The 18,551-nt window shown below is 58.0% G+C and overlaps 9 protein-coding genes across 9 annotated transcripts; 4 read left to right on the top strand and 5 right to left on the bottom strand.

Moving 5' to 3' along the window:
• Positions 1 to 103: 103 nt before the first annotated feature.
• Positions 104 to 670, bottom strand: E0L32_000232 (uncharacterized protein; the record flags this gene model as incomplete). Its single annotated transcript, XM_031136497.1, has 1 exon — positions 104 to 670. The coding sequence occupies one exon, from the start codon at positions 668 to 670 to the stop codon at positions 104 to 106; it is 567 nt and encodes a 188-aa protein (XP_030997609.1).
• Positions 671 to 1,250: 580 nt separating this feature from the next.
• Positions 1,251 to 1,499, bottom strand: E0L32_000231 (uncharacterized protein; the record flags this gene model as incomplete). Its single annotated transcript, XM_031136486.1, has 3 exons — positions 1,251 to 1,258; positions 1,304 to 1,309; positions 1,409 to 1,499. The coding sequence occupies 3 exons, from the start codon at positions 1,497 to 1,499 to the stop codon at positions 1,251 to 1,253; spliced, it is 105 nt and encodes a 34-aa protein (XP_030997608.1).
• Positions 1,500 to 2,999: 1,500 nt separating this feature from the next.
• Positions 3,000 to 4,139, top strand: E0L32_000230 (uncharacterized protein; the record flags this gene model as incomplete). Its single annotated transcript, XM_031136475.1, has 1 exon — positions 3,000 to 4,139. The coding sequence occupies one exon, from the start codon at positions 3,000 to 3,002 to the stop codon at positions 4,137 to 4,139; it is 1,140 nt and encodes a 379-aa protein (XP_030997607.1).
• A 1,467-nt stretch (positions 4,140 to 5,606) lies between these two features.
• E0L32_000229 (uncharacterized protein) lies at positions 5,607 to 6,705 on the top strand (the record flags this gene model as incomplete). Its single annotated transcript, XM_031136464.1, has 2 exons — positions 5,607 to 5,860; positions 5,946 to 6,705. The coding sequence occupies 2 exons, from the start codon at positions 5,607 to 5,609 to the stop codon at positions 6,703 to 6,705; spliced, it is 1,014 nt and encodes a 337-aa protein (XP_030997606.1).
• Positions 6,706 to 7,304: 599 nt separating this feature from the next.
• On the bottom strand, positions 7,305 to 7,991 carry E0L32_000228 (uncharacterized protein; the record flags this gene model as incomplete). The annotated part of the gene is made up of 1 exon (XM_031136452.1): positions 7,305 to 7,991. The coding sequence occupies one exon, from the start codon at positions 7,989 to 7,991 to the stop codon at positions 7,305 to 7,307; it is 687 nt and encodes a 228-aa protein (XP_030997605.1).
• Positions 7,992 to 9,105: 1,114 nt separating this feature from the next.
• On the top strand, positions 9,106 to 10,385 carry E0L32_000227 (uncharacterized protein; the record flags this gene model as incomplete). The annotated part of the gene is made up of 3 exons (XM_031136441.1): positions 9,106 to 9,463; positions 9,574 to 10,134; positions 10,222 to 10,385. 3 exons carry the CDS (start codon positions 9,106 to 9,108, stop codon positions 10,383 to 10,385), a joined length of 1,083 nt encoding a protein of 360 aa, XP_030997604.1.
• Positions 10,386 to 11,323: 938 nt separating this feature from the next.
• Positions 11,324 to 13,157, top strand: E0L32_000226 (uncharacterized protein; the record flags this gene model as incomplete). Its single annotated transcript, XM_031136430.1, has 4 exons — positions 11,324 to 11,593; positions 11,662 to 11,999; positions 12,087 to 12,680; positions 12,770 to 13,157. 4 exons carry the CDS (start codon positions 11,324 to 11,326, stop codon positions 13,155 to 13,157), a joined length of 1,590 nt encoding a protein of 529 aa, XP_030997603.1.
• An 857-nt stretch (positions 13,158 to 14,014) lies between these two features.
• E0L32_000225 (uncharacterized protein) lies at positions 14,015 to 15,254 on the bottom strand (the record flags this gene model as incomplete). Its single annotated transcript, XM_031136419.1, has 3 exons — positions 14,015 to 14,098; positions 14,151 to 14,215; positions 14,279 to 15,254. The coding sequence occupies 3 exons, from the start codon at positions 15,252 to 15,254 to the stop codon at positions 14,015 to 14,017; spliced, it is 1,125 nt and encodes a 374-aa protein (XP_030997602.1).
• Positions 15,255 to 16,387: 1,133 nt separating this feature from the next.
• E0L32_000224 (uncharacterized protein) lies at positions 16,388 to 18,327 on the bottom strand (the record flags this gene model as incomplete). Its single annotated transcript, XM_031136408.1, has 4 exons — positions 16,388 to 16,786; positions 16,849 to 17,148; positions 17,213 to 17,446; positions 17,509 to 18,327. 4 exons carry the CDS (start codon positions 18,325 to 18,327, stop codon positions 16,388 to 16,390), a joined length of 1,752 nt encoding a protein of 583 aa, XP_030997601.1.
• Positions 18,328 to 18,551: the final 224 nt, after the last annotated feature.

Here is an 18,551-nt window from a genome sequence, read left to right as displayed (position 1 = left end):
GAGCCAAATTCGCATCGAAACACATCCATTCGTTATCGTCCACCGTCAGGGCAGCCCTCAGCAGCATCGATCTCCGTCCCCAACCAAATACCATCGCCATCAATCAGACCTCAACAAGACCCATACCAAGATGGTCCAGCCGACGCAGCCGCGGCCGCCGCGCTCCCTGGGCATCCACCTCCTCACCCTCTCCCTCGCCGCCGCCCTCCCGCTGCTCCGCGCCGCCCTGCCCTCCCCCTGGCGAGAGCTCCCCTGGGTCGTCGGGCTCGCCATGCTCGCCACGTGCATCCGCGTCGCCCCCCACCACACGCCGGACCAGGCCGACCTGCTCGCCGCGGAGCTCGTGCTCACCTAGGAGGGCCGCGGCCGCACCATCGTCCCGACCAGCGTCCACCTGGTGACGTCGCAGCTGTGCTACGACGCCCTCTTCCTGATCATCGCGGGCTACGCCCTGGGCTGGCTGGTGCACGTCCAGCTGTGGCTCGCGGGCGCGGCGTGGCACCACCTCCTCCTGCCGGGCGGGAGCCCGGCGACGGCGCCGCGGTTCTGGGACATCGCGGACGCGGACGTGGTCGCGCTGCATTGCCTTCTGGCGCTGTGGTGGTTCGGGTAGTTTGCTGACGGGTTGGATGAGTTTTCTATGGGACCGTGTCACTGGTTGCACATTCATTTCAACCTATGTGCAGAAGGAAGAATGGTGGCGGCTGACGAGCGACGATGGGAATAGGGCTAGGTTCTGCTGAGAGAAGGGTGCGTTGGATAGTGGAAACAAAGGAGAATGTTGGCTGGAGTCGAGGTCAGGCTTCCATCGAGTTCGAGCACGGGTAGCTGCAGCGGGAGAAGGGCGATCTCAGCGACTCTATTTCTGGGCACGACTACTGGGTTAACTATTGTATTAGCTATAGCTAAAGTCATCATCATTTGCATCAGGCAAACGCAGCGTCAAGGCTAGTAGCAATGAGAAGAAGCGTTCTTCGTAGGGTCATGGCACAAGTCCAAGGAATCTCGGGTGTATTCAAGTTCTGTCTGAGAACGAGGGGACTGGTTCCTATCCTGGTCGGCCGAGCTTAAACTCCAAAGTGACGGAGAACTCCATACAACGACCATCCAAGCCACCTGCACATCTGCAAGCCGTTGCCAACTACTGTTTACTATGCAAAGGTCTTAGTTGTTTGATGGAAACGGAGAAGCAGGTATGCTAATAGTAGAAAAGGGGAGGCTTACCTGACAGCACTTGATAAAGAAACAAATTAGTATTCTGCAAAGTGTCATTGTAATTAACCACATCATAAGGTAGACTTACGTCGAACTACACCAAAGATGTTAGCAACGAAACCCTCTCCGTGGAACATGTGTAGGATCAAACTTACAGTGCAAGATTCCGCAGACGAGCAACCGCAATGCGTACAATCAACTCGGGCCTCGAGGTTGTCGACGGCAGCTGGGCCAGCCAAGGCCCATCCGGCCAGAAGGGTCATAAATGCGAGCGAGAACTTCATTTTGATTGAGAAAATCTGGCGTTTGCGAACTCAGAGACACGAGTATGTTGCGGTTTAGTGATTTCAACGCATTTCGGTTATGAATGGGGGTATCTTGCTCCTTTAAATAGCTGTTTGAAGTCCGTCCTCCAACTCATCTCTCTACTGCGGGCTTGTCGTGGGAATAACACCGGCATCAGATCCGGCATTCGTTTCACAGAGTGTGGTAGCACTTGAGCGATTTGTTCATGATTTGCTGGGCGCTGAGTAAATTTCGCAATAATGGACGATGTTATGCATGGAGTATGGTCAGCATGCTACACTTCGCGGTGGAATAGGTGAGTACCAACCGCACTTCTTGCAGATTTAGCATCAGGCTCTCAGTCAGCATCTATAGGTTGAGCCTGGATCAACGACTTGCACCTTGATTTTATTGATCAGTAAATGCGGCTCTGACATGACGGAGCCCTCTTTAAAACCAAGTGATTTCTGACAAAGCCTGGTCAAGCATCACTTGAGCGTTCGGTAATTCGTAAATCCTGCACGGACAGTAACATTGGGGTCGATAAAGAGATGTGGGCTTATGCGTATCCGACCAAGGAGCAGTGGGCTGGCCAGTATGATGTCACATGTATGATTCATAATGGTAAACCCCGGAGTGAAACAAGTCATACATGCCTCACTTATAGAGAGTGATTGATCTATCTGTTAGCCCAAGGCTCTGCCTCCGCTTCTTTAGAAAGTCTATTATTACCGACAAATCAACTACCTCGGAGGAACACTTACCGTCCAGGTGAAAATAGTTGATAGCAATGGTCTAGGATAGACTAGTATCAAACTTCGATCCTTTACGTGGAGCATACTCACCACAACGAACACGTTCGCATCCATACAAGACATGAAGCTGTGGACATAGGGAACCCTCAGGATTATCTGCATGTGCTGCCTGCGCTTACTTCCAATTCCGCGCCGTATTCAGCCCTCTGTGCTTTTCCTTGTCTACCTAATCAATTCTATTACCTGAGGCCTGCACCAGCCGGATCTCATCTAAGGTCTGGTTTTGGCAGGTTCTGCTAGTGCACATCTTGCTTTGGTGCAAGTGTGGCGAAATCGGAAAGGACATCTGCTGGGGATAAGACTAGCTATTACATGTAGTTCACCATAAGGCCACGGCGAATGAGATGGTTGAAATCAGTCAAGTCCATCAGCGTTACCAAGGTCTGCGGCGACGCAGGATCTTTCCCGATTTGTCAAGCCAGAAAGATGGCATCCACCGCCTCGACCCAGCACCGGCGGAAAGTAGGCACGGCAGAAAGACCAGATGTTCATTAAATAGCCAGGAATGGCCATCCTTGATGGACTGTGAGCCTTATCCATTCTAACCAAGGACCACCGAGTAGGCCGCCGTGAACAGCGCCAGAAGGAGGGACTTCAGGCGAGGGCATCGATTACCACCCATTGTACAGCTCGAGGGCCAAGACTCTGACCGAATTAATGAACCTGTCGATATTTCTTTCGGTAATGCACCGAAACCTCGCCTCTTTGCTGGTGGTCCTGGCAGCTTCTTTCCCTGGACAGGCCTCCGAGATCCCGCCTCTTACGGGCAGCTATAATGTCGGAGCGAGCAAGCATGTCATAGACTTTTACAATCCCAAAGATCCATTCGCGCCGCACAACATCAGCACCGGGTTCATGGCGACACTATTCTATCCGACACTTCAGCGGCCCTGCAGCTCTTGCAGACCTTACCTACAGCCCGAGACGGCGGGCCTCATGGAAAAAGCTTGGAACTTCACTCAGGGCACTCTTGCTGCCATGACCACCGCACACGTCCAATGGGATGCGCCATGGCTCCCGCTGAAGGAGACGCGGTTGCCAATGCCGACGCTCGTTTTTGGCCCTGGCGGCGGCGGCCCTCCGGTCGAATGCTACACCATGATACTCACGGAGCTGGCATCTCGCGGGTACATCGTCGCAGGCCTCGACCACCCCTTCGAGCAGCCCTTCATCCGTTGGCCCAACGGCACCGGCCAGTACGGCCTTCCTGCAGACTACGATGGGATCGATGAAAGGTTGTACGGTATCATGCACGATATGCGCGTGAACGAGACCTTGCGGTTCGTCGAGGCCTGGCCCGAGTTGGCCCGCAGTCTCGGCGTCCCGCACGCCAATCACGCGGGATTCCTGGAGAGCACGGCCGTGGGTGTCTTTGGCCATTCGCTCGGGGGTGCGGCGGCCATAGGCGCCGCCGCGCGGGCGTCTCACCAGGTCATCGCGTCGGCGCTTAGCTTGGACGGGGGTGTGTTGAACAAGACCGATTTGGCGCGGCCGGTTATGAACCTGGGCCAGCAGGCGACCGTGGACCCTTCTTTCAACCCGGAGTGGACTGAGTTTGCGCGCCTGCAGACGGGCTGGATGCGTGCGTTCAGCGTCGAGGGGACGGAGCATCACGACTTTGACGACGGGGCCTTCTGGAAGCTGTCTGGCGGGACGAGCTTCGGGGCGATCGACGGGATGCGGCAGCTCGAGCTCATGAACACCTACCTGGCGACATTCTTCAACGAGACGATGGTGAGGGAGGGAGGTGGCCTGAAGGACTCGATTCTGGAGGAAGAGACGCCCGAATGGCCGGAGGTGCACATTGTCCAGAGAAACAGGTAATTAGGTGGCCAAGCGTGCGGTCCAGTTTGAAGAAGACCCCTGCCAAGAACGGGGAACTCAAGCATAAAATAGACCCCAGGCCGTTGGCCAGAGACAACGTTAGAGGGCAGTCGCCAGTGTAACTAACTGGTGAAGCGATGGCGCTCAAGGTGGTGGTGTCTGGCGGATTCATCAACCGAGCCGTGCCAGCGCGCGTTTCAGCATCTCAAATCTTGGTTTTCTTTCGCACGAGGCATCGGAGATGTGATATGCCTGAAGCCCGCCGTGTGCCGTAACGAGGTACCGCTGCAACACTGGCCATCTGGAAACCTGTTCTTGGGGGAGCAGAACCGATCTTCATTTGCTTGGAGGGCCGCATTAAAGTGGAAAGGCGTAAGCGGCGCCCCTTGTCTAGCGGTCTTGGCCCGGTGGGGGAGATGGTGAGATTCCAACTGTACGCACCCTCCGTGCCCTCGTAGTGTTTCAGAAGACGCCCTGCGCCGCACCGGCGTCCTCTCCGCATCACCGATGGACAAGCCTGGCACGGTGATTCGATTCGACGATGCGAGCCAGAAGTTCCACAGGTGAGGACGAAGAAGAGGGCGCTTGGGCCCCGAAGCGCAGGCACTTGCTATCACGGACTGTATGATCTGATGAGGGCCTGGCATTCTCCCACGGCTCCCCCAGTGCTTGCGTGCCTTTTGCATGGCTGAGATGTTAAAATAGCCCTACAGCCAATGCTTGTGGAGTGAGAGCCGCCAGGCCGAGAGTGGCTTAACTCGCCCCTGTCTATTTTCGACAACATCCATCTCGTGGACACTTTGTTGCTCGCGGACCATGGCCGATTCTGCCTGATTCGCCCAAACCCCGATGCCTACCTACGATTGGAAGACGTGGGCCGCTGGCTGCCGTGTATTACGTCTGCTTGCATTGTGAGTGGTGTCCAGATGGTGACCACCATCACTGATCCTTGCTGGGCCACCCCCTGGCACCAGAGCGGGTGTGGCTTGCTGCTCGGGAGCGAGAAACGCGCCCTGCAACGGCCCCCCGGGCGGGTGTAACTACAAGTCATTGTGCAGAGTACTTCTGTGTTGCGGATCGCCATGGCCATCGACCCAAGGACCCAGCAGACCGGGGTTCGAATCCTTCCACCCATCCTTCCCGGGGGGCTGGCAGACCCTCTGACCTCTGATTTTCCCTTTCTATCTACCCAATGCCGTTGTGTCAAACCCTCTTTCCCTTTCATCATCTTCAGAGCAAGCGAGAGCCCGCGAAAGCGCAGCACCCAATTCACACGATCCGGTCGTTGAGCATCACGGCCCCCCAGACACCCGATATTTGCGGAACGGCTGGCCTGAACAGTTCAATCGGGCGGGATCATCATCTCTAGGCGTGCCGGAAGCAGGGAATAAAGCGCGGCCTCGATCAATCGTGGAGGAGTATCGTCGGCATTTGTAATCGTTTCACCACACCCTTCGCGACGCCAAGATGAGCCAGGACTACTTTGACAACTGGTTCTGGACCTCCAAGAAGACAGACAATGTCTGCCCGGGCATGGGCACGGCCAAGTGCACGCCGCCCAACGCCTGCGCCCGCGACCCGAACACGGGCAAGGAGTACTGCTGCGACAAGCAGAGCAAAGGGGGCTCGGTGTGCTGGTCGCTGGCCGAGAAGTGCTCCAGCTCCGGAGGCACGATCAACTGTGGCACGGGGAACCAGCTCTACTGCTGTCTAGACAAGAGGTTCGTCGCCCAGACTCGTGTGTTTTTTTTTTCTTTCTTGGATTGGATCAAGTAAAAACTAACATGATCGGCCCTTTTCTTGCAGGGAACGTTGCAGCGAGACGCCAAACCAGACTGGCATCTGCTGGAACACGGCCGACGACACCCTCAACAACATCACCTACTCGGACCTGGACAGCGCCTTCTCGTCCGTCAGCTCCTCCAAGACGGCGGCCACCAGCTGGGCCTTTGACCCCGTCACGCTGCCGGGCTTCACGGCGCCCCCGGGGGCCTCGACGACGACGACCTCCGGCACCGGCGCCTCGACGTCCGGCCCCACGCAGACCTCGCAGACCTCCAGCCCGTCGCAAACCGGCGCCCCAGGCAGCGGGTCCTCAGCCTCCCTGTCCGGCGGCGCCATCGCGGGCATCGCCATCGGCTCCGTGGCGGGCGTCGTCATCCTCGGCCTGCTCGCCTGGTTCATGCGCCGGCGGCGCTCCTCCGGGGGGGCCAACGGCCGCCGCGGGGGGCCGGACAACCACATCGCCGCCTACTCCGAGATGGACGGCAAGTCCCCGCACGGCGGGGGCCACTCCCCCGCCACGACCGCGGCCTCGGCCTACCAGCCCGTGCCCGGCTACTCGCCGGGCGCTGTGCCGGCGGCGGCGGCGGCGGTGGGGCCGGGAGGAGGAGGCGAGTACTACAGCAAGAACGGCGGCTCGCCGCAGCCCGTGGAGATGCCGGCGCCCGACTCGAGGCTCGGGGCGCAGGAGCTGCCCGGGGACACGTCGACGTACGCGGGCAGCGTGGCGGGCGCTCACTCGGTGTCGAGCACGCCCCAGGCTGCGTATGCGCGGCCGCGGTAGAGCGGTTGCGTGGGCAGGGAGGGGGGTGTGGGTGGAAGAGAAAGATACCCGAGCTGGACACAAGAAGGGGGGAGGGGTGGAGTTTGATTAATTCTTCTGTGAGAGTGCTTATTTTGGAGACGGTACGGTGTGGTGAACGATCACGCAGTCGTTAAAAGTGAGCTGCCGTTTGTCATGACCCCGTGAATTGCAGGCAAATGAAGGTAGCATGTTTGTCTAGATCTTATATTTTCTATATACAAGTACATATTGGGCGTTATTTGCTGTTCCGTAGAATTTGCGTGTAGTGTGCACTGTCTCCGGAGCTCTTTGAGATCCAAACCTCCTGGCCTATATGATAGTCGAGGTTTGATCTGAATGCAGTGGAATAAAGTTTCGTATGCTGGTATGTTGATTCTGTCCTTATCATACATCATGCGTTGCTAAGAAAAGAAATCTCAAAGAGCGACGAATCTTCATCATCAGGCTCTCAAAGTTGAAGGACAGGCCGTTCGTCATCCATCGTACAAGGGTCATAACATTCGTCCAATGTCGCTTCTCATACCGTCCAGTCCCATCCGGATTGCATCTGTGTGCTCTTATCTCATCCAATTACTACTTCACTTCTTCCGCGACCCGTTGGTCAGGCGGTCCAGCGCCAGCCCGGCCAGCGTGCTCTGGGCGATGTGGCGCTTGCTCTTGCTCTTGTTCTTGCCGTCGCCCTCGCGCCGCCCGACGAGCACGTCCACGGCCGCCGCGCCCGCCGCGGCCGTCACGGCGCGCGCGACCCTCTCGCGGTCGCTCTTGGCCCTCGACGCCTCGATCATGCCCGCCGCCACGGCGGCCTTGACGGCCTGGCCCCAGTCCGGCCCGCCGGAGCTGGAGTGCCGCCTGCGCGCGGCGGCCGCGGCGGGCCTCCGCGGCGCGGTGGTGCTCCCGTGGTAGTCCGACGAGCGGCCCCTCCTGGCCCGGGGGTGCGGGGACTGTCTGTCGTAGTCGTCGTCGTAGAAGGAGTCGTTGTACGGCTGGCGGCGGGCCGTGGCCGCGCGTCCCCGTGGCCGCGGCGGAGGAGCGTAGCCGTCGTCGCTGTAGTCCGAGTCGTAGTCGTCCGACAGCGAGTCGTAGTCCGGGTCTGGGTGGTAGCCCTTGCGGGTGCGGCGAGGAGCGGGGTCTGGTCCGGCGGCCTTGGAGCGGGAGCGGGAGCGGGACCGGAATGCGTCGGCGATGTGGCCGCTTTCCAGGGCGGCGAGGAACTGCTCCGTCTTGGAGCGGCGCGGAGGGCCGGGGCGGTCGTCGCGGTAGGACATGCTTTGAGGAGGAGAATCTTACTTGCTAGCCTCGGAGATGGGCAAGTTTTGTTTAATGTGCTTGGAATGATCTTGTGGTAACGTGCCGGACCGTGAAGGTTTGGGACTAACACATCATCGTTCTCAACGTGGGACGTGGGATGGTAAGAATCCCTCACCCGGACGGGTTTCATCAGGCCGGAATGCCCTCTGGGTTTATCATGGAAAGCTTATGTCACACAAGGGAGCAGCCGTCATCACGGTTCTACTGGGCTTCTGTCCCCGGCCCATCAAGGAATATTCTGGGGGCGTTTTCTGGGCGTCTGTCACTCTGTCGAAGGGATGACGTCTGAGATGTTGAAGATCAGTTCGCTTCTCCTCCCAGAGTTCAGATGCCAGCATCCCAGCATCCCAGTGGTGGTGGTGCAGTGTCCGCAGCGCTGTAATGGAGGGCACCATGGCGCTGTCTGGGTTGTCACGGTGCCCTGTGGGAGTGGAGGAACAGCGCCCTCCAGGGCTCCAGGGCAGTAAAAGTGCAGTAAAACGGGAACCCGACGACCCGAACGACCTTCCAATGCTTGGGTTGTCACTGGGCCGGACATTAGCTCCGGTAGTTAGTTGGCGCGGTTTGGGCGGAAGATGGTGGGTTCGCCAAGGCTGTGCAGGGGGGCATTTCAGGCGGGGGCCAGCCAGTAAAAGCTCGCGCAATAAGGGTCCAGGCCTTTACGTCATTGTCCGCCATTCTGGCCGGCGCGAGACGCATCATCCGATGCTTGGATGCTGGCTGGATGCTGGCTGGACCCAGGCTGGCCCATTACGTTGGAACATGTTCACTATCACCAGTTTGCCCGTCTGCCAGCCCCAGCCAATCCCATTCCCATTGGACTCCCTTCCCCCCAGCTGGTCCGGCGTATCCATTTCTTGCTTTCCTCCACAAAATAAACCACGTCGGAGGCTCGCTCAGCCTTTCCCACCGATCCCGACTCTGCCGTCCATTGTACTTACAGCCCACGCACCCACGCCAACATAGCAAACAGGCCATTCTTCTTCTACTCGCCCGCCACTCGCTCGCTTCGCCCTCGCATACTCTTCTTGCGCTGCCATGTCGATGCAAGACACACACATCTCAGACTAGATGTCAACAGCTACACCAGCAACGGGCACGACCGACGCGATCGACTTCAATGCCTCGAATACCCTGAGACCACCGAGCAGGCCAGCCGACATGTCCAGTGCCGAGTCTGCCACCCTCGAGAAGCCGGATCACGATGGAACGTCGAACCAATCCTCCTCGAACCAATCCCAGACCGAAGACTATGCGTCGGTGGTGCAGGGAGCGGAACAGCCGGGCCTGCCGCGCCTCAACTACAACCTCAAGGACCACAAGAAGACACTCATCGTTGTCGTGAGCTTGCTCGTCATCGAGTCCAGCTTGCTGCCCGTCGCGCTCTTTTACGGCCTCTGGTTCTCCACGAGCCTCCGCCATGGCATCAGTAAGTCAAACACCATCAGATCAGGGAATCTCATGCCTGTCTCAAGATCTCAAGATCAGACACCGGAACCGCAGGCAAGGAACACAGACTAACCACCTGACGAAATCCAGCATTCGCCATCATCACCTCCTTCTTTGGCCTCATCACCGGCATCGAGTTTGCCCTCCGGTCCTACCGCCTCATCTGGCTCCCCAACCACCGCCCCATCGGCAGCAAGGTCTGGTGGCGCTTCGACTTCACCCACCTGACCCTCAGCACCGGCTACACGGTCATGACGGGCATCCTGATCGGCGCCTCCATCCCCCACGAGCCCTACGTCCGCATCCTCGCCACCCCGGTCTCCCTCTTCTTCATCCAGCTCGGCTTCCAGCTGCTCCTCACGGGCTACATGCACCACTTCAACAAGCCGACGCCCTTCCGGATCAGCTCGGTGCCCAAGGGCGACCGCACCCCGCCCCTCGTCTTCACCCTCGTCGAGGACATCGTGGGCGTCGACGGAGGCGCCGGACAGAGCTACAGGAAGCGGCTCATCGCGCGGTACGCCGTGAGCGCCAAGTTCCGCCTCATGATGGCCCAGATCAATTGGTTCTGGGGCATTGGCGCCATGCTGTGCGGCGTCGGGATCATGGTTGTGCTCTGGACGGTGCCGCAAGAGGTCGCGTACGGAGTTGGTTAGTCACCCTTACCCCTTTTGCTTTCTACGACGGTTCGACGACGAAACTCGATTCACTGACAAAACATATTCCACACACACATAGGCTGGGGCGTGCCGTTGGTTTTCGTCATCATCTGGACCGGCATCACGATCGTGTATACCCGGCGCTGCCTGCGGAAGGAGAAGGAGGCCTGGGGCATCGGGCACACGCCTGCCCTGGAGCCCGCGGCTGTCCGCGCTCTTGAGCGTGCGAGCCACGAAGCATAAAAAATAGAGGCGGATGAGGAACTTCTAGAAGAAGGAGGGGCTATTTCTCTCACGGCGAAAGGAGGGAAGTCAAGTGCGAGAAGATCAACAGGCTGGTCCGCACATGCCCGAGCCGGCCGAGGTATATGGACGTCGCAACGGCCCCATCTCCACGCCGCACCGGAGAGATGAGCCCGGACTGTGCGTAGGTGATCTATCTTCTGCTTGATTTTTATCCAAGCCGAAGTGTCTTTCTTCCTTCCCTGTCCAATGGTCCATGTCCACTGCAGATGGGACCGCATATTTTGAGAGTATGAGATGACGGTATGGACTTAGACGAGCATGGGAGCCGCTTTTCCTGTACGCAAAACGACTGAATATGATATCCATGGAGCGCGAACAAATACATTTCCTTATTCAATTAACTCTCTTGTTTAACTGACGGCAAGCACTAGACCTCCTCTAACATGGTCAATTGCATGCTCGATGACCGTGTCCTGAGGGATCTTCACCGGCCAAAGCTCGGCATCCAACGGCTAGGCCACATGTCAAAACCACATGTTTTAATGTCTCGGGGCACCCGTATTCACTCGGCGTAGCCATTGAGTGTTGCATGGCCTTGGGCTTTTAAGGTTCAATTCTCGCCGGAACTCTCGGGAGAAGCCGCATGGGCCCTGATGGGGAACTGGACGTTCGTTCTGCGCGGCTCTTATTTCCAAGATGTTGCAGCTTTCGACCCACTAAACAGCTCCATTATCACATGAAACAGAATGCACCATTGCTCAACGATGATGTCAATCGCTTGGGCGATACTATCGGGCTCCCAAAGTGAGATATAATTAGTCGGGCAAAAAGCTGTTTAATAGTTTATGAATTGACTGAAAACTTGCAAGATCTCTAGATTTCTGAGACGATATCAAGAACTGCAACTTGACCACCCGTTGAGACGTCTCGTAGCGATGCCTCAACAACAACAGCAGCAGCAGTCGTGGACTGCAAGCATTCTGAGCTTTCCTTTCATGGTGATCTTCCAGCTCATCCAATGGCTGGCCGACAAAATGTTGTCTCCGAACCCGCCGCAGCACAGCGCCCGCCTTGGCAGGCCCAAGGTCGCCATTATCGGCGCCGGCATCACGGGCGTGACGGCTGCCGCCCATTGCGTTGGCCACGGCTGCGATGTGGTCATCTTTGAGGCCGGCTCTAAGGAGAACCTCGGAGGGATATGGAGTGTAAGTCCTCCCAGCAAAGTTCTGTCTTCCCCTTGCTTCGCATGACTGACGACACGTCCTCGAAACAGAGAGTCAACAGCACCTCGGGCCTGCAGATCCACTCCCTCATGTACCGCTTCCACCCCTCGGTCCGCTGGTCCCAGGGCTACCCGGACAAGCAGCAGATCCTGAGCCAGGTGCGCCAGCTGTGGAAGCGCTACGACCTCGACGAGAAGACGCGCTTCGGCACCAAGGTCGACAAGGTCTACCAGGACGAGCAGGGGCGCTGGATCATCAACAACACGTCGCTGGGGCGGTTCGACGGCATCGTCGCCGCCATCGGCACCTGCGGCGACGCCAAGGTGCCGCACATCCCCGGCATGGAGAAGTTCAAGGGCACCATCTGCCACTCGAGCGAGCTGGCTGGGTAAGACAAAACTCCTCCTGACAAAAAAACCCTAACCGTATCATCTCGGCGACGCACAATTTGCTCACCACGCACACCCTCTCGCAGAAAGGACGCCGCGGGCAAGAAGATCGCCGTCATCGGCGGCGGCGCCAGCGCCGTCGAGGCCCTCGAGTTCGCCGACGCCGAGGGCGCCGCCAAGACGTACGTCCTCGCCCGCTCCGACAAGTGGATCATCCCGCGCAACGCCCTCGTCGACATCCTGCTGTCCTTCAACCTCCTCGGCCGCGAGACGGCCCTCTCGTGGATCCCCGAGGCGCTCATCCGCAGGCTCTTCTACCGCGACCTGCAGGGCATCGCGCCCGGCAAGAAGTCCGGCAGGGGCATCTTCACCGACACGCCCATGGTCAACTCGGACGTCATGGACAAGCTGCGCGCGGGCACGGCCGAGTGGGTCCGGTGCGACGTCGAGGGGTTCGCGGAGCGCGGCGTGGAGGTGAACAGGAGGGCCAGGGGCGTGCCGGCCGGCGGGCCCGGCAAGCACGAGGTCATCGAGGCGGACCTGGTCGTCATGGCCACGGGGTACAAGCGGCCGCAGCTGTCGTTCCTGCCGGAGGACTGCTTCGACGAGCCGTACGGCCCGCCCAACTGGTATCTCCAGACGTTCCCGCCGACGCACCCGTCCGTCTCTGCTATCAACTGGTGAGTTTCGTCCATTCTTTCTCTGCCCGCCACCCCTGATTTGTGTGAAACTCCTGGACACGCACGCTGACATCGACGACGCACACCAGCACCTACGTCTCCGCCATCGGCACCGTGGGCAACTGGCACATCGGCATCTACACGCGCATCCTGCTCATGTTCCTTCTCGACCCCCTGACCCGCCCCGCGCCCTTCTGGATGGAGCGCTGGATCGACATGACAAGGCTCCTCAAGGCGTCGTCCCCCACGGGCGCCTTCGACTTCTTCACCTACATCGAGCTGCTGTGGTGGTTCTGCTTCTGCGTCGCCTTCAACCCCTTCCGCTGGAAGTGGGCCGTCTTTGTCTTCTTCGGCGTCGGCTTCGCCCTGCCCAAGTGGATCACCGACACCGAGGCTTCCCTGAGGGGGGGTGAGCAGGGTGGGGAGGGGGAGGACTCGAGGAATGGGGCTGGGAGGGACGTCGGGACTAGTATCTGAGGATGCTGAGGGGTGAATCTCGACGGAGGTTCAGACTCAGAAACAGTCAGCATTCTTATGGTGACTTTGCAGAACCACACTCCTTCGACTGTTCTCGAGACCTACTCCCTGAATGTTATGACAAAAAGGGTCATTTTAAACTCAACGTTGGGGGAGAGGGAATTATCATGAGAACATTTGGGCATCAATCATCCTATCAACAGGTAGCCTTGGGCAGAGCGCCGCGACTCACTACAATGGCATATACTGACTGCATTGAATTGCAAACATCCGAGCCCTACGCGTGTTTCATCCACTCCAGTCACGCAAAACGGCCCTCAAAGTCCGAAGATACGGCATGTCCCGGTGCAATGTTAATGTTATCATATAAGGCTTCGATGTGGGCTCTGACATAATACCGCCTCGCTGGGTGCAGGCAATCTCGGTTCCAACGGGTTGAGTGGGCGTTTTCGTCCCTTGCTGTGCTGCCTCGTGTTAGGCTGCAGGGTTGCCAACCATTCTCCTGGGCATCCAACCACGGATGATGATGGCTGACTCGCTCACGGGAACAGTCAACACGCCGTGGTGTGCCGCGGAAGAGGTACACCACCCGACATTTTCAATTGAATGTGTTTTATCTCATAAGATTTTGGAAATAGAAGCCTAGACCTTAGCCTCTAGGTCAAGGGTGCAGCTGTCCTGTCCGGGCCTCTACCCCTTTTTCAATACAGTGCACTGATCCACGACAGTGTTTTGGACCGCGAGCGCATAGTGCCGACTGTGTGAGCACAGGTAAGGATTCGATTTTCACTAATTATCGACCTGTATTCCTTCTCTCTTTCCAATCCAACCCCAGTACGCACACCATTAGGCAACAGCTACAGGTATGAAGCCTCCACGAGGAAGCCAACGTTCAGCTTAGAATGCCTAAGGACAGATGCCCAGTTGATAGTAGAGTAGGCCTGGCACAGTCAGTAAAACACATATCGCACGAACCAAGTCAAGAAGCCTTACATCGCGTGAGGTATGAATGTTGGGGTTCGACGAAGCAAACGGTTCAGACGACACGAAGGCGGATGCTACACCATCAAGCTGTCAGCAGGGGGATCCGCAACTCATCCGCCCTTAGAAAGTCCACTTACGGAAACCGTTGGAACGCGCGCTCGCGTGATCCGAGCACCCGTAGCCGCACCTCGACGTGTTTATTGTGCCCGTGTGCTGCTGCGCAATCAGCGTGACGTATGACGTGAGGCCAGCGTCGACATTGTCCTGATATACGACGACCTTTCCGCCGGGCGAGTAGCCAGACATGTCGGTGTTCAGGAAGGCGAGCACCGAGGCTCCCTGCGACCGGTACTGCCTAAAGACATCGGCCGACCCAAGCAGGCCACCCTCCTCGCCGGCGTAAAAGTGGAATTCGAGGGTGTTCTTGGGCGCGAAGCGCGCGCTGGCCAAGACGCGCAGGGCCTCGAGCGCATTGACGGTACCGGTGCCGTTGTCGTCAGCACCCGGGCTCCGGGCGGTGGCCGACCCGGCCGTCGAGTCCAAGTGGGCGCCGATGATGACGAGACTGGATGTCTGGCCGGGGATGCGGACAATCACGGAAGGCTGGTTGAAAGCGGAATGGGCAACGCGACGGACGGTGATGGAAGGGTTCGCGCTCGCGAGGGTGGTGGCCGTGTTGAAGACCCAGTTGGACGCTTCCGTGCCCGTGGATGACCGGTAGTGGCGGTTGTTGAAGTTGGTCAGGGCGGTGAGCCAGGCCTGAGGGTTTGCGTTGGAGACGCCTGCGATGAGACGGTCGGCCTCGTCGGTGTGCGACAGGCTGGTAGGGTACCGAACCTGGCGCGCGGCGATGCTCGACGGGGACTCCCCGGGGGTTGAGAGCACCGAAAGAACGCCCTCGTCCTCGATGTCGGTGATATCGATAAACGAGGTGCGGGAGGAGGCGACGGCAAGCTCGTCAATCTGGTCCTGGGTCATCCAGGTGCCGGCATCCTCGGGCGACGTCTTGATCAGACGGAGGCTCTTGTCGACCTTGATCTCGGCTCCTGCCGGGCCGGCCGTGGCGAGATGGCATGTCGCCGCCAGGATAGTGAGGGCAGCCTGGAGATGCATGGTAACCAAGGTAAAGTGATGTGCGCGGTGTAGAGCAATCGACTGATGAAGAGGCAGAGCTCCTTTCCGCGCATCACCCCTCTACTTGTACTATTTATCTTATTCGAGGGAGAACCCTGCGTCACCCCCGGCTCGCACGATCCTCCCTATTGAAGAAGGCGCAACTCATGGCGATGATCACGCAGTGCTGAGTACCCGAGTTCAAGATAGCTGGCAGAACGCGTTGTGCGGGACTCCACGGCTCTCAAACAAAGCAGCTTCCTAACTCGACCGAAGCGTGGCTTCAAGAGCCCGCGTAACTGTCCTCGCAGCGCCTCGATTTCATCAATCCAAGACAACTACGGAGTAAGCGAGTGGGATGGCGCCCGGCGACCAGAATGCTGCGACGCTGCTCGGGCGAAGCATGGCAATCCGGCAGGAGCATGGGTTTCGCCAAGATGCCCGTCCCTCGCCGACCTGCCTGATGCGGCCAGCTATTGTGATGTCACCCTGCCATTTGGGGAACTGCCGGCCAGTGCCGAGGATGCTAGTAATTAGATAGCGGACTTGGCTTAAGACTAATGTTATGACCTTAATATGTGTACTTGTATATGCAGTCTTCTTGGCTGTCTCTTTCGCTTATGCTATCTGTAAACGGGACAGGGCCCGAAATGGCCTCACTTACTCACTGGGGCCCGCGGTCTGGGCAACCCTGCCCATAGAAAATCAAAGGTCGCACGCCTCTAGGCTCGCAATCTAAAACAAATCAAGGTTGGACGTCCAGCTCGTTTTTGTATGGTCAACCTGGGGCGACGCAACTTCTACCACAACCCATGGGTAACGAGTCACGACCTCTCTTTTATATGGTCAACTCGGAGGGCACGCAACAACCTCACTCCTCGATCTTGGTCATCACTACGATAGCCTAGGGGGCGCGACCTCAATATTCTATGGCAGCTTGGGTCGCGCAATCTCAATGGCCTTGTCGAACGTTCGTACCAAATGCTATTATTCAATCTATGTATGCATCAATGCCACTCACAACGGATCCAAAAGACGTCATCAACTGCTCCATACAAATAACTAGATTAAAGCTCTGTGGCTGAGAGGTCCTGTCCCTGAATGTGGCATACGATACGCGAGTTAAAACTACTTCACATAGCAAACATCAAAGCAGCAAGGCCTCCAGCAGCCAACCCGGGGCCTGCCGCAGTCATCCTCGGAGCGGCGTTCTTGGTCCCCGTACCCGTGCCCGTCGCAGAGCCGCCAGTGGCAGTAGCCTTGGCCGAGCCTGTCGTCGCCGGGTTCGTCGTCGTCCGAGGCGTCTCTGCCTTTTGCGCCTCCTGGACCCGGACTGCCTGCGCCTGTACGTCTGGGCACTTGCCGTTGACCAGGTCCTGCATGGACGAGTCCCGCTTGGCGACTTGGTTCTTGGGATCCTGCCACTTGCACTCGCCAGCCTTGTAGCCTCGGCGGTAGGTCAGATATCTTGCGAACATGGCGGCTTTTTGGTCCGTGGTGAAGGCTTGGTCTCCGCCGCGGCATGGGGAGTACTGTAAGCGACACAATCAGCATGGATACAAGGATATGGAGTTAGTTGGACGCAGATGCCTACGCTCATGTAGTTGGTGATCTTCTCTGGGGGAGAGCTTAGGTCCCTGTAGCAGGGGACCTGCTCGCACTTGAATATCCACGCTTCATCACCTCTGGTCAAAGTCGTATCTAGGAGCCCGTCGCCGACTTTGCAGTCAGCAGAGGCACTTTTCACTTGTCTGCCAAAAGTGTGATAGAGGCCGAGCCAGTGGCCAATCTCATGCACAAGTGTCGACGATTTCGAGGGGCCGATGCGGGCTTGTTCCATAACGATTCCGTCCTCGGAGCCAGTCTTGGTGTAGTCCTCCGGGAATGTAGCATACTATTCACATGTATCAGCGGCAAGCATGACACAAGACAAGAAACCGAGAGCGAGAGACACTGACTCCATTCAGGTTGGGGCTGCCGCTTGCCGTATTGAGGTCGTTGACGAGCCAAACGTTGAGGTCTGTCTTTCCGCCCTCGTACGACTGCTTCTGCCACGCGACCAGGCGCGCCTCGTCCTTTTTAACGACAGACCAGTCGCTGTTGGAGCCTTTTGCCGGGGGTTTCCAATTCATGTAGCTTTTGGATACGAAGGTAATGCCTATCGGGCCATATACACTTTTGAGAAGTGTCATCTACATCCTGTGTCAGCTTTGGTCTATCCTCGAGTTTGTTGCCCTGAAGAGAAGAGACGAACCTGCTGATCGATTCTGTTCTTCAACGACTTAGTCCCTGTCCCGGGTACTGATGCCGTCCTGTTTCGCTTGATGTAGTTCCAGTGTATATTAACCGTCAGCGACCGCACGGGTGTGCAACTCCCCATGTTCCCCAGCAGGCGCCGCGCGAGGAACCCGTCCTCGGCTACGAAAGACCCCAGGTACGCGCTGCCGAGAAGGCTCCGGCGCTTGAGCTGGCAGTTCGAGACGTTGGCCGGGAGCAGGACCTTGCCGGCGTCGGCGGGCGCGGGCGCGTTGCGGGCGAAATCGTCGAAGAAGACCGTCTCCATGGCCGCGATCTCGCGCGCGGTGCCCTCGTCGGGCTTCGTCGAGGGCAGGTTGACGACCAGCTCGGCAGAGTGCTGCTCCGGCGTCGTGACGTCCTCTGGGATCTCCTCGTCCGACTCGGTCACGTCCGCATCGGACATGAGCGTTATGTCTGTGGAGGTAGCTTCGGCCGATGAGGTCGTCTCCGAGGCTGTAGCGTTGGTGGTGCTGGCCGCGGATGGGATATCTGTCGAGGTTATGCTTGATTCGACTTCTGTGGTGGACTTGTTGGTCCCATCAGTGGCAGTATCGGCCGGCGGATCCGGGCTGGTGACACTCGTAAGTATGGTCGTTGGAGAGCTCTGGCCGGGGACAGAGTCCCAGGGGATATAGGGCTCCGAGGTCAAGGTGGGTACTGGCTCCCCGGCAGCTGGGGTAGTCTCAGCACCCCCCAATAGAGAAGAGTCCTGCCCGACGGCAAAGTCAATAGCAAAGAGTGCCGCGAGGCATAGTGGGAAACCGAGGACTCTCATATTGCACCTAGAGGAGTCGAGAATCGAGTTACAGTTTCAGGAGGTTGCATTGTCGAGTGCTCGGATACTGGCCTGGAGGGATCTTTATATGCACATGGCTCAATTGCTATGACACCACCTTCCAACTATCATGCATAGTTACATTTCATGCGCTCGTATCTGAAGCCATTCGAAGGCCTCCGATTCATTGCCAAGAACACAAAGCTAAGTTTTGACTTCCTACA

Source organism: Thyridium curvatum, assembly GCF_004353045.1.
Source record: "Thyridium curvatum strain D216 chromosome Unknown NODE_1_length_1224711_cov_81.814160, whole genome shotgun sequence".
NCBI classification, from domain to species: domain Eukaryota; kingdom Fungi; phylum Ascomycota; class Sordariomycetes; order Thyridiales; family Thyridiaceae; genus Thyridium; species Thyridium curvatum.
This window is presented reverse-complemented; position numbering and strand designations above follow the sequence as displayed.